This window comes from Astatotilapia calliptera, chromosome 14 (genome assembly GCF_900246225.1).
Source record: "Astatotilapia calliptera chromosome 14, fAstCal1.2, whole genome shotgun sequence".
In the NCBI taxonomy this organism is placed as follows: Eukaryota; Metazoa; Chordata; class Actinopteri; order Cichliformes; family Cichlidae; genus Astatotilapia; species Astatotilapia calliptera.
Genome location: NC_039315.1, coordinates 23359647 through 23374501, shown reverse-complemented (window position 1 = coordinate 23374501; position 14855 = coordinate 23359647). Strand labels below are relative to the sequence as shown.

The 14855-nt window shown below is 39.6% G+C and overlaps 1 protein-coding gene across 8 annotated transcripts in view; it reads right to left on the bottom strand.

Annotated features, from left to right (window-relative positions):
• Positions 1–14855, bottom strand: part of kirrel3b (kirre like nephrin family adhesion molecule 3b) — a 181334-nt gene that overhangs the window by 47818 nt on the left and 118661 nt on the right. For 5 of the 8 annotated variants that reach the window (XM_026192359.1, XM_026192360.1, XM_026192364.1 and 2 more), the window contains exon 5: positions 2117–2286. In XM_026192359.1, the coding sequence (XP_026048144.1) occupies positions 2117–2286 (170 nt within the window). The remainder of the gene's footprint in view (positions 1–2116; positions 2287–14855) is intronic. The other 3 variants (XM_026192361.1, XM_026192363.1, XM_026192366.1) reach the window with 1 other exon arrangement.

The window sequence follows — 14855 nt, the reverse complement described above, 5'->3', positions numbered from 1 at the left end:
CTCAAAACAAAAACAAATGCGACACAATAATGCTCGACCGAATTTTAATTAGTTACTTTATTTGTAAGTATTTCCCTTCCCATTATGCAGTGAGTGTGATGATTAAAATACAATAAAGTGCTCTAATTACACAAACCTCCCATGGCTTTATGAGAAAAAAACTCATAATGGAATAAAGGGACAGTAAAAAAAGCAGCTGTGTTAAATATTTCTGAGGGTTGAAAAAAAAAACAGACAAAAACTAAAAAAAAACTGTTTCCTGCTAACACTGATATTATCAACTTCATATGACCTTTAGCACCTTTACCTGGCATTAAAAGGTGACAAAGCAGAGACTGTATACAAAATGCTGAACAAGAATGGCTCATAAAAATATAATTCCTTCCTTTTTTGTTCTTTTTCCCCCTTCTACCACTGAGATAATCCTCTATCTCCCACTCTCAGGTTGCTACCAAAGTACATAGTGAAGAATGACTTTATGGTAAGGAAGTGCATCATGTTCTTCAAAAGATTTGTTGCACCATTCCAACACAAATGTATCATGGAGCAAATTTGCACACCTCCTAAGCACAGCTCAGACCTTGAGGCTGCGTGTTACAAACAGCCCTTTGCAGTTTTCTGCTGAGCAGCTCCACTGGAGCAGATGGGAGCTGAGAATTGAGCATTGTTCAATAATTTACTCAAGCCCAAGCAAGTCTTGACATTTGAACCACTCACCTTACTTTTCTCTCTAATTATTTGGGGTGCCTCCTCCGTAATACACCACAGTTTATATTTACTGAAAGCTACCCTCACTAATGATAAGCAATGCATCATTTAAGTTGCTCTCTTCCATGTGAGAACTGACGCGCATTTTTTGCCAAGCAATGGCGTTAATCATACATTTTCTCTTTAACCACTGGTCCAGTAAATAGTTTGCTAAGAGCTCGTGGAAATGAGGTTTTGAGGCCTTTAGTGGAAAATTATCTTCGGGTCAGAACCATCATTACTTTTGACATCATCAGGAAAGCTATTTCTGTGAATCCTCCACCACATCTGCTCACATTAGTCCTCTACATCTGTGGGAAATGAGAAGACCATCAGATCGGATGACGATGATGTAGTCTCCCACACTGCTCTTTGGATCCACAAAGGAGTCATGTTCTTTTAATTGACCCCCCCAAGCTCACTTCACAATGTTAGGCAATAGAGATAAAAGAGGAGAGACACACATCATTCGCCTCAACACAGACATGTGAGCATCCATCAGCTACCAGCACAGAATGTCCCCATATCTGCCTTCGCTCTGAGAGGAAGTGAAGGCAGGAAGCGCACTCCCCGCCCAGTATTAGCAAACGGCACCTCCAGCAATCACTTTATTCAAAACGGCCTGGTGCTGTACCACAGTCCAATCAATGGCATTTATATGCTCTTTGAAAAAAGCCGATAATGGGATGAGGCAGTACAGGGAGCGAGGGAAGGCGGGGGAGGTGTTAGTGCTCTAAAGTGCCGAGTCTCTTTATGTCCTTTGTTTAAATAGAAATAGAACATGACAGTGCTGAATGGACGATTAGCCTTAAGGGCTAATGTCAGTCAAGAGTCTATGGGGATCAGGTGATCCAAACATTGGGCTGGTGTGAATGGGCACTGTTGTGTACCGCAGCATCAAAAGCGTGATCTGTCATTGAGACTCATACTGTGGCATGAAAAGGTTCAGACAGATTCCAGCAGCGAAAGGGACATCGTCAAGTTTTTTAGGGTGGTGGGATAAATGCCACTGAAGGAAAATATCTAAACACCGAAGACAAACTCAAAGCCATGGATAGCTCTGTGATCTCACCACTATTTGAGTTGCTTCGGATACTGGAGGGGAAAAAAAGAAAGGAAAAAAAGCCGTATTTTAGTAATTCAAATGCAATCGGAATTTTCAAGGGACTGCATTTTTAAAAGCAATCCATCCATCGGTCACTCGGCGGAAGGGTAAAATTGGAGTAGAGTATAATTTAGGGAAAGAAAATGTTAATAATTGTAAAAAATTATAGCAAATCAAGTAATATAAAAAAAAATTCCACTCTTGCGTCATCACGTCATCAACAGCCCTTTTCCAGCTGGTCTGCATACCTGGAATGACACACACCTCTATGCTTACCTTGGAGTACATGGCCCCATTAAGGACCTCTCCATTGCGGATCCAGATAATTGAGGCCGCAGGTTTGGCATTGTCAGCATGGCAGGTCAGATTGAGTGGGTCACCGGCCCTTAGGCTTACAACTGGCCCTCCGCTGATGACTGGGTCTTCTGGAGGAACTATTGATCAGAGACAGAGGCAAAGAAAGACAGGCCGTTAGTAAAATGTGTAGACGTGAGATCAAGCTATTGTTTAATGTGTGATATATTTATGTTGATAGCAAAGTCGGGCATATTGACACCCGTATAGCATTATGATCCAAAAAGTTCAGATGACCCAAATAACACAAAACTGCCGAAAAGTAATGCCTGCTACGAATTCACAGCAAAACCCTAACTATATATCAGAGTTAGTTTCATTTTAATGGATGCACTTATGATGCCAACAGGGGACAAAATGCTAGTTCATTGTATCAAATTAGGTTTCTTCAGAAAACAAAACCTGCAACTAGTGTTAGGTGTTCATTAAAGGTAATGACTGCAGAGAAAAATGTATTTACCACACACCTAATGGAAAACTCAGTGAATGGTGTGGTTTCAAAGCAAGGAAAGCTTTGCAGACTGAAGTCCCAGCATGACTCTCTAAACAACAATAAACTCTATCATCACTCATTGCAGACTCAGCACATATGTGTCAGCATTAAACATAATTCAGACACACAGATGTACATTTCCTCTCTTTATTTCTTATTGTGTTGACAAATACAGCAGAAGGACAAAAGCAGCGCTACAGTGTTGTATGTGTCTCTAATGGCACTGATCAAAGTCATATTCCCATTTTACCCATGAGCTGATCTGTTTTCTCACTCTTTTTTTTTTATAAGTGAAACTGCAGTGAATTATTGATTGACCTGAGTGCTCATTACAATGCAGATCTGGGGCAAGATGAAATCAAAGGCTGCAGGCAGCTGCCATATTCCCGTGCAATAGCATCATGATTGGAAGAAAGGTTGTTATGGGTTAGATTTATGCTGTCAAACAGATGTGAGAAGAATGAAACCAGAGAAAATGCAATTTGGGTTCTTTCTGGACATTGAATGACAATATGTATAAAAGCACTCTTTAATGGCAACATTAGGGCTGGATGGCGTGCACTCAGCTATGCTGCTCTGTTGCTCACTCTTTAAATAACTGAAAAAAATGTTATAACTTAACTTAGTTTTAGTTCAACGTTGCTAAATGTGTTTTTAACAACACCGCTAGTTAAATCTCAGACCCAGAGAGCTGCATTTACAGTGAGAAGAACATTGTATTCCCTGCATATATTTCTGTTTATTTCCAGCGCCACATTTTAGACTCACTTTTGTTTCCCACTCAACGCTCTATTAAATTAGACATAATGCAAAACAAACCCTTCCGACTGAGCTTACTACATTCAGTATTCAGTTGTTCATTTTGAAGCAGTTACAGGAAACAGGTTCTCATTGAGGTTAGTGGTAAATACTGTTTATCAGAAATGTACTGCGCACAATAATAAGGTGACTATTTTGGGATTTTTGTCTGCAGATCCCTTTTAGATACAGCAGGAAATAATCGAACAAGAAGAGGCGGCGCTCGTCTTGTACTGTGGCTTGGAAACATGTATTCACTGAGCAGATGCAGTTTTAGAGTTTTAAATTGCACTAAACAAAGACCAATTCCTATGTTGACAAAAAGTTCTTCAAGCTGTGTTTGCTGCATTTTAAGATGTTGTATTGGTAAAATGGTCACCTATCTTTGTAGTTTGAATACACATATAGAGCCTGGTCATAAGGGTAACACAGCACTCCTGTGACAAAGACGTGCAGATCTTGGTCTTCATGCTGTGGTTGATTAGTGTAAGGGTAGATTTATGCTACTGTGACTAATATCATTGTATTACATAACATTATTGATTAAAATGTGGAAATGGGAAAAATCTTTATTAATCAAATAATCTGCAAGCATCACCATCACTACCACTTTTTTTGAGTAAATAAAGGCTTATTCAGACCAGCGTGGGAACAATGAAGTCTGTACTCTGGCTAGACCTAACTCTGACCAATCAGACCAGGAAAACTGCTATTTCACAGACAGTTCAGACTCACTGATTCCTATTATGTACTTGAGTGTGAAAGGCAGTGTTAATTCTGGCTGGCTCCCTTTCATCTGTACTTCGTTAATATGCGGAGGATCGGGAGAGGTAGAGGAATCTCAGGTCAGCACAAGCAGATAAGACAAGACAGTGTGCTGATCTAGGCAAGTAAGAAAGAATCTTTGTGAGAATGTGGTCACCACCTGGTTCTTTATCAGCAATTGGAGCAAGGTCAAAAAGATCACTTCATGTTATTCTTTTGCTAAGAATAGAAATTCAGCATGGCATGCAAATGCGAGAGAGAGTAAGAGACTGAAAAAAAGGCAGCATTATGAGCCTGGACTAGTCCAGAAAGCTCTGCCATCTGTCAATAAAAAAAAAAAAAGTGAGGCTCAGTAATGACACTTTGACTGTTGATTGCAAAAATACAAACCTACTGGTTTGCTGGCAGCGTTCCTTTGCACATATGACTGAAACATTAATTAAATGACAAGCAAGAAGGTTTTATATGGAGGGGGGATATAAAAGCTATTAGGAATTGCCAAGATTCTTTCGCTAATCATCACAACAGCAGCAGTAACAACCTCGATCAGGACAGGATGTTAGCTGATTTAAAAATGAGAGGGAAAATTTTGGTCCGCTCTCCCATACAAAATAGTCCCAGTTCAAGATTATATCAGGGATACCTTGACTTTATTTTTTTTTTTTTAATGTTTTGAATCATGGCACAACAATCGGCTATATTGAGTTCAAACTGCTCACTTGGTAATGGGCTCTCTTCTCATTCAATCATTCTGTTGCTGGCTTATTTTTGTGTTTTCGGCCATTGTACCGTTGCACCATTCAAACCTTTCCTAAACTTCAGGTCAAAACATTTTTTTCAGCGAGCCCATGAAGGAAAGCCCCTCTTTCCTTCAGTTCGATCAGAGAGACTTTGCTGTTTGTTTAAAACATGCTACCAAGGCCTAGTTGAAGTTGTGGTGTGTTTCTCTTAGTACACCTATTCAGAGTTTTCCTTGTTGTGAACATGTGCTGTTCCATTACTCTTGGGTCCTTTAGAAATATTTATGTAGTTCTTTTTTCCCGGGGATGTACATCTCTACGTTTTCGCATAAAGCTGTGATCAAGTCATTATCTGGACTTTCTTGCAAGTCATGGACTCGGGCTTGAATACCACACATTCATGTAAGGTGATATAAAGCTTAAACTGACTGAAATCTCACATAAAAAGTCTTGTTCAAGGAATGTTCAAGGAAACTTTCCTCTCTTGCATACGTTCTAACAAATCCGTTTTCTGTAAATAGGTGCTCAGCTAGGGTCGTAGGGTGATTCTAGTAATGAGTGTTGTTATACTCTCCCAGGTTGTTTTAGTAAGTAACTGTATGGACCCTTTTGACCTTTTTATAGTCCCAGTTGTTTATTATTCAGCTTTACGTATTCCTCTGAGAGGTGCAAAGTGGACCGTGCAAGAGGAGTTTATGATTTCATGCATAGTGCCGTTACATGGAAGAGGGAGTCGCAGCGAAAACGGCACTCTGGGTACGGTTTCAGGTCATGTCTCTCTGGAGGGATGCTTGCCAGGAAAACACAAAGGGTAAATGGGGAATATAACAAGGAGATGAAGGACATGCCTGGCTGCCTCCATCCAGCATACCTTTGTATCTTTCTATCCTTCACAGTGTTTGAGGTCTTATGCAGAGTGTGTCAATATGAAGACAGTTTGTGACAGCCTGGGCTGAAATTGTTGGTTGTGTTAATGAAAAAAAGCCACAACTTGTGATCATCGCCACTAAAGGAGCACGAAGAATGTTCTATTCAAAACAGAAATGCAGTTAAACTTGGCGCAGAGGAATTGGGAACATCTGACCAATAACCTAGCATTCATTGAATATATAAATGACCAAAAAATAGGATTAAAATAGATCTTTCTCTTCATCTAAGATCTTTCACTGATATCGCCTTATGACTGCCAGGTCTGACAGTTATACAGAGGCCAAACCTTGAACTTGAATCAGCCATCATCATTACTGGGCTGTTTGCAAACTCGGCAGTCCCTAATGGTTCTAAATTAGCTCTTTACTGCAGCCATTCGATGGACTTGGCATAAGTGTGGTCAGTGGTACAGATTGATCACTCCTCTTTAATTACAGGGCTGACTCATTGCAAACTCTGCTCCACTCTGTCCGCTTTTTTCTTCTCTCGGATAATAATTTAATCCCTTTCAAGGCTTTCTCAAATTTGCATTCGTCTGTGCAAATTTGCTGGCGTGAATTCACATGGACATCAACTTTTGCAGGTATTTCGGTGATTACACGTTTAATACAAATAAGCAGACGACTGATTGCTGAATTGCCACGAAGCGGTTTGTCTTACTCATGTATTAATCAAACATGCAGCATTGGCAGTGGCTGCAGCTCAAGATTTAGGTAAAGACTAACTGTAAGATATAGCCAGTTCATTACTTTCATCATTTGAAAGCTTTCTTTGGGCCTGATTTGAGTGTGTGTTTTGATCCGGTGGCTTCAGATCATAAATGTCATAGTGGGTTCTAAGGAGCCTTTTATTTATTTCTGGGATAAATCCAAATTGCTCTGTCAAAACTCACATTCATTTACCTCATCTGATGCTTCATAAGTCTCAGGATTCATTTATGTGCTTCGCGTCGCTATAAATGTCTGACTACATGCCCTACCTTCTATCAGAGTGAGTGAAAACAGACAACGATGTCAGAAAAACATAGAATTCAGTGAGATCATTTACTGGTAGTGTATAATCAATTAGACCACAGCATATTGATGTGTAATTAACAGTGAAAAGCAGTAAGTCTGTCAGCTCCAACAGGGGCTTAAATAAACCCAGGGGATCATAAAGCTGCCTTTTGTCTCATGAAACATATGAATTATCCAAACACTGGACATAAAGCTTGAATTTATGTGATAGCATGCACTAGAGTTAGCTCGTGATGATCCTGCTGAGTTTTTAGGAAACCAGCACTGGGAGAAGTCCTCCAAAGCAGCCAATGAAATCTTGTGAGCACCCCAGCTTTCCAGGAGTGCGAGCAAGGAGGAAAAGCAATTTGGAGGCAAATGAATGAGAGAGCTCCACATAAGGTGGCTGGACGATGTAGGGGAGGGGAAGGCTGGCAACGTGTCAGCTGTGCTTCGGCGGACGTGTCCTGAACATCAATGTGATTCCTGACTTTCCTGTCTATTCCAGAAGAATACTTGCACAGGCTGCCTGTCACCCTGCCGCGACAGCTTGCAGAGTTTGTGAAAGAAAGATCAGGAAAAACAGAAGAGTAGAAGGGAGGAATACCCAGCGCAGGGTGGATACAAGAGACATGTGTGGCTCACTGGCCCAAATCACCGGCCCTCTTCAAGTGCTGTCATAGTACATCTGTTTGGAAGCAGAAGATCTTCAGCCATGACTGTGCACATGCATGAGACAGGAGAACAAGTAAGAGTGAATAAAAATGAAATGGAAAGGAAAATAAGAGAAACAAACAAAATGGCAGATTGCAGTTGCAAAAACAACAGCACAGCACTGATTTGTAGAAAATCCGTGGCGCCATGGTGGAAATATGAAATAATAAGTTGCTAGAAAAGAAAAAGAAGATTAAAGAGAGTAAAGAGAGAGGTAGAGGAAAAAAGCAGCTGGACGCCAATGGGACAGTAAGGGGAGATGATCAAAAGGTGCAAAATTTTTGCTAAATTTTAATATGTACAGTGTAGAAACACAGCACGAGTCGGCATCATGATCTCTGCGAACACTGCCAAATAAAATGGAGGGAAGGAAGGATGAAGATGAGATGAGGAGTGGGTAGATGCCAGAGCTGTCAGAGATGTGCACTGCTTGCTCCGTCACAGCGCAGCCATGTGCAGCCCTAAGCTGCTCTCCACAGATTGGGAGGGTGCTGACATTGCTTCTCACCACCCAGCTGAGTTGTGCTCTATAATTACGTGTGTATTATGCATGTATGTTTGAATTTAAGGAGTGTGGTGTGTGTGTGTGTGTGTGTGTGTGTGTGTGTGTGTGTGTGTGTGTGTGGGGGGGGGGGGGGGGGGGGGGGTTTAGGCAAGGTCAAAATCCAAGTTCCAACTCACAGTTAAAAGTAAAAACTTTTCATTCAAAATTTCTGGCAGTTATCAGCCCTTGTTGTTATATTTTCTTAAGCCAATCATTAGTTTGCTGACAAGAATTACAGTCAACTGAAGAAAACTGACTCACTGAGTAGTGCGGTGCATTCAAATTAGCTCAGCACCTGTACACAGTCGGTGCTGTTGTTTCGCGGCACACGAATTCATGTCATTTCTTCTCCTTCTGTTCAAATGCTGAGAAGGAAAAAAAAAAAACAACAAAAAAACCAAACATCCTACATGCAGCCTGTCTGCCATAATCGCACACCTGCTCACTGCCTCTGATACCATAGATGTAGTTATTGTCCCATCTCATGTTGCAGAAAAGGCAGTGTAATGTGAATGTTACAGTCAAGTTTTCTCCCAGAATGACTGCCGTTTAGGACACCTTATCTCTCATTATACTACTGAGATGCTTGGCTAGGCTTAAATTACCTTTTGTAAAAGACAAATTGGTTACTTACAAGGAAATCTGCAAAGAATTTAATAAGGGTTCCTCAAAATGTGGCTCAAACAGCAGTATCCGGTAAAAAGGATACTGATATGGCTGACTTCGGTGACTGTAACTTTAACCTTTAATGAAAAAACGAAGAATCAAAATCTTAATAAAAGAAAGATCACGTGCAACTAATACAGAAAATACAGGTCTTCTATATAAGCTTTCACTTGCCCTTGGACTTACTGAAACATACTTCAAAGGCAGCACTTGAAGCTAAAATGCACATTAATAAACTATTTGTGATAATTTGTGTTTTTTTAGGACGAAAACTTCTAATTCTATAGTAGCTTTCTTGTCTTTTCTTTTCTTTTTTTTTAGCCCTGCCCTCAAAGTTCATTTCCATTACTAAAAAGATGGCAGTGTGATCCTTGAGAAATAATGAATTCAGACTTATCCACAGAAATGGCTGATTCAGCTTTGGCAGTTGAAAACAACAATAACAAAAGATACCCTTGGGCTTTTGTGTACATGAATATTGTTGCTGAAGCATGCGCCCAAAACATTAACAATGCAGGAAAGGGAAAACAAATATCTTGCACACAATGGTTCATTCAAATGGCGTGCTATCAATTATGTTTGTCAGACGACCAGCGTAATATTGTATTTATGAATGCTTTTCATTTCCAAAGATCTTCTGCGGGGGCTTTGAATTTCAACCGCTGCACCAACTGCACATTGGTTCTTCCAGAAGTCAATCAACCACATATGGTTTAATTGTAAATGTAAATGTTGAAATGCTGATGCGCAAATATGCAAGATTAATAACAGAGCTTATATTAGGAGAAAAAAGGTCAAAAATGTATCTTATTGCACAATCAGACAACTATTTAAGCGTAACTAGATAAACCGTACAATAAAGGGTTGCCACAATACTCACATTTCAAACTTGATACCAGCACTTGGAAAGATATTCAGTACTATTATCAACACATGCAAAAAACAGAAAAGGCAAAACAGATGTGAAGAATACCAATCCTTGCACGGCTCTATAGCCATGTTAATTTCCTGTGCTTTTGGTGGCTTGCCACCATGTTTTTGTTGCCGATCAAATAGAGCTGTTAAGGTAGGCTGTTGCATTTTCTGTCTAGCTGCTGGTAGACTATTCTCTGCTTCAATCTGTTACATTAAAAGAAACACAGCACCCCAGTCTTTCTTCATAAAGGTCGGGGTGCCAGTCTTGAAGCTGCTTCGCTGAGTCTGTTGCGCTACTGTTTGAGTGCTCAGCTGATAGTGAGAGGAGGGGCTCTGTGCCTGCCTGTCTGCACCACTGCTGTGTGAAGCTGTGTGTCAGCTGGAGGAGGCGACGGCAGCAGCACTGGTATCAATACTGTTACAAATGAGTATGTGATCCCATAGTTCTTTTCAGTATCCGTTTAGCATCTGAGTACCAATTTTTTGACATTATTCGGTACATATGATACATAATAAACAAAAGTTAAGAACTGTGATATCCAGAGACACCGGTGTTACACAACAAGTGATGCAACATTTCTGAATGGGGGGGATTATTGTCTACTACACAAAAAGCTTTGTAACTCTTTTTTATTTCCTCCAGATAACGTCGACATCTTAAAAAAATCTCCTGTTTTTATATCCATGCTTCAAGCCAAAAAATAATCTCATCAAGGTTAATGGATGATCAAAAAAATACTAGAGAATAGCCGGTGATGATAAATGAAAAATATTGGGCCTAATGGCCAGGCATTTTTTTTTTTTTAATCTTTTGAGTTTATCTTTAGTAAATTTTAATTAACAGCCAACAGTGAACAGTGTACCAAAAGCTCTCTGTTTGAGTTTACAAATTAACTGTGTCCTTTTAAGACAGGATTCAAAATTAAGAGAATTAACTAATTAAAGGAATTCAAGGCTGTCCATTAAGTAGGAAGGATTCATTAAGTGACTGGGGAAAAAAGGAGTGAGTAAATGCAGATGGTGACAAAAAAACCCCACTTAAAATAAAGACTAAAATGTCTGTCAATAAATGGCACTACAATTCATTAAAAGCATATTTCTTTTGTGTAAAGAATTACCACAATCCAGTTAATTTAAAATCAACCAAACACCTTAGATAAGTTTTTCAGCCAAAGACCTTAATCAAACAACAGTGATCCCACTTCCTTTCATTCCACCGGTCCCCAACCAAAGGTAGAAAGATTAGAGCAAAGGTCTGGAGAGGTGCCAACTAGCTGCAAGGGATATAATTAGCCTCAGGGGTCTTTTTTGGACCTGAAACCCTCCATTCTCTTCCTTCATGACTAATTCACAAGACCTTGATTCTCCTTTGGCATCTGAGAGTAAGCCTGCAAGCCATGCAAACTCTTATCCATTTAGTTGCCAAAGCTTTTCGATGAAAGGACTTCATTACCGTTTATAAATGTTGATGTAGTCAGTCTTTTTTAACTTCCTAACTCTTCCTTACTCTTCCCCATTTAATTATTGGCTGAAATGAATAAGAGTGAAGTAAAGGCTTTCGCTCCGTTTTCTAGTGAATGGGTGGGTTGTTTACACGTGTATTTTTTACAAGGCCAAACTCAGTGAAAAGAAAAGAGAAAAAAAGACAGAAAACTTGAAACATGCAACTTTATTCTTTAGCAGCATGAATATTCGTGTTCTGTGTTTCCAAAGATATCAAAGTTAAGTGTTGAGAAGTTACTCTGACATGGCACATGGATGTATATGGGCTGAAACTGAATTATAAAAGATGGAGAGGAGAGCTTTAGATTTATTCTGCTGTCAATTTGGAAATGGAAGACTTTGTGTGTGCGTGTGTGTGTGTGTGTGCACTGGTGGGTGTGAGGATGCATTTAAGCATAATGCATATATGCCTATGTGCCGTATTTGTGTCTGTGTGCGCGCATATAGGCATGTGTGTGGCCGTAGCTGCTTTCCAAGTTGATAGACACACTCTGTCACCGCTGGCAAGTAATTGACAGCTAGGAGTTTGCAGTGACACAGGCCTTGCATATATTTCCTCCATTACCTTGTGTGTAGATCAGCCTGGAGTTCTCCCTGGCAGCGCATTGTGGAGTCATTGAGCTTGGCAGGGGATTAAACAAACACCTACCATTCAGGCTCATGGGGAGGTATGATAAACTCTCTCGCTCTCAATAAATCAAATACGAATAAAGGTGTTCCCTTTCTCGTAGCTTATTAGCTAAGATAATACAGTTCACCCAAATGCTGCACTTCCTTGTTGCCGTGTGATGCTTACGGTTGAAATTTCAGGGTTAGTAAATAGTGCTTTATTGCTTTAATTTACTTGGAATATGCCAAGATTTGACCACATGGAGTACAGTGGGGGGTGAAATAAAACTGAAAGTAGAAAAATATTTGCATCCACTGCTTATGGCAATTGTGTGCTCCCATATGAGCATCCTTTCACTGAAGGCAGCTTTTACCTAGAAAATTTCCAAGGCCACTAAGGCTAAACAAAGTGGTGTTTAGAATCATATTAAAGAAATAAGACATAATCATAAAGAAAAGCTGGCAGCACAAGAATATTAAAAGTAATGCATTTTTTTTAAAAGAAAAAAGAGAAAAAAATGGTAAATTAAAAACAAATACAAATTAATAAAGATTATAAAGGAAGAGAAGGAAGAAATGATAAAACACTATAAAAGACACCAAACAAATAACTCAAAGTGGAAGCAAAGAGAAAGCCAGCATATAAAAATATGTCTTTAGAGGGATTTAAAAGGCGATAAAGAGCTCGCCAATCTGATCTCCTCACTGAGGTTGTTCCAAAGAGTGGATGCCCTGATAGAAAAGGCTCAGTCACCCTTGGTCCTCAGCCGAGATTGTGGGATGGCCAGCGCAGCCTTGGCTGAGAACCTCAGGTTACGACAGGGCGCACACAGCGTCAGAAGATCTGAGACATACTTTGGTGTGAGCCCAGAGCTGGCCTTGAAAAACATTATTAAAATCTTAAGATCAGTTAATATTAATAGGTAACCAATAAAACTATTTATTTATTTATTTTAGTTTTGTGTCTGACTGCTGCACATGGACAAGCTTGACAATGTTGATTCAGACATGTATAAAAATGTATTATAGTTTAATTGTAATATTAGCATGTATAACTACCTCTAGATTTCATTTGGTTACAATTTGATTGTAGAGCAACAACCTTTTTCAAACACAGGGAAGAAAGGGAAGTTTAGACATGGGTCCCAGCCTTGTGTGAACATAAAGTGATTTGGCTGAAATTTGTCAGAGATTTTTTTTTTATACATTCAACTTATAGCATTGTATTTATATAATTAATAATTATTAGTAATTAAGATATTATCATTATTATTTTTGAATAAGTCAGTGATCATTTTAACATATGGTGCCACTAAAAAAAGAAATAAAATATAAAACACAACTTCCCAAAAAAAAACAAAAAAATCCAAGAAAAACCAAAACACCCAAAACATCTTTACTTTGTCTCTGTAAACACAAATCCACAGAGCTAGAGAGTCGGTCCTTAAAAGCCTGCTTGTGGAAAAAATGATGAGGGGAAAAAAACTTTTAGCCTTGAGTAGCATGCTATCCCTGGCTCACTTGGTTCTCCGTCGCTGAACGTCTGCCTGAACCATGCACACAGTGAAAATACTGCCCAAAACAGCACAACCATAAAACACAGCAAAATCTGTTTTTTTTTTCTTTTTGTTTTGTTTTATTTAAACAACTGAAAAATTGCCAAACAGCAGATGGAGCTCCTCTATTGGTCACAAGTTATTTTGGAGCATTTTTACTTCTTTCCAGTTGTTGAGTGCAGCAGAGCCCATGCCAGATGTTAACAAGCCAGCTAGCTAGCATTACCCAGCATGGTCTTCAGTGGTGCCATTTTTACTAATAGGGATTTATTAGTTTTTGGACTAATTTATGCCTCAACCGAATACTGTGTTCCAGTAATGTGTTGAAAAGAGCCGTGGATTACTAATTGTTCCAAAAAGTTGAATCAACCTTTTGGGGATTTTCTTACCTAGATGATTGAGCATGCACCAGAACATTACTAATTGTTATTATATATTAATGAGTGAGTGATTAAAACTGTGACTGAGTTAATATAGACCTTTTTCTCCATACTCTAGACCAGGGGTCTCAAACTTAAATGAGCTGTGGGCCACTGCTGGCACTGTCATCTCATTGGAGGCCCTCTTTAGTGTTCAAGTAGTACCAAAAAAACAAACAAACAAACAAACAAACAAACAAACAAACAAGAAAACAACCACAAATATATCTGAAAATGTAGTGTTTTGTTTGTGTTTTTACATTTCAATTATTGTTTAACAACACAAAACTACAAACGTGAACGCAATTTTTTTTCTCACTCTTAACTGAAGCCTTTCATTGAACTACCAAATAAACAAGTTGTTACTCTCTTTCTGGCCGGACACGTGGCAGCACCTCTGCTATCATTTTGTTCGTATTTAACAAAATAAAAATGCAGACATAAGTGTACACATTAGCTAACTAACACAACCAATCCCTCAACATGTTTGCACTCTCTGCTCATATTAAATCATTTGTTGCTTTTTAAAGAACTTATTTTAACACTGCACTCGACAACAAACACGTCTACCCTAACAAAAAAGTAACTTCAAGGGCCAAATTGCATTATATTTCTTCACGTCAATATACGGCCCGCACTAGTTGTGATGTGGGCCGCAAGTGGCCCCCGGGCCACGAGTTTGAGATTCCTGCTCTAGACTGTAGATGTCATATGCTGTGGGAGTGTCTGGTTGGGCGTGGTCCAGGTTCCTGTCATTTGTCCCTGGGAGTGGAGTTGGCCAGCTCATCACCTGTTGTCAATCTCCGGGGCTCCACCTAGAGGGGTTTTAAGCCAGCACGGCCTGCCACTCCTCGCCAGTTCGTCCTGCTACCATCTGTGGTAAACTCGGCCTCCTCTGAGCTCTGACTCTGTATATCTGGACCTTGGGTTAATATGTTTTTGTTTCCTGTATTCTTCAGATTCTCCACCCATCGCACTCACTAGTAGTGCCGTTTTTGGTCT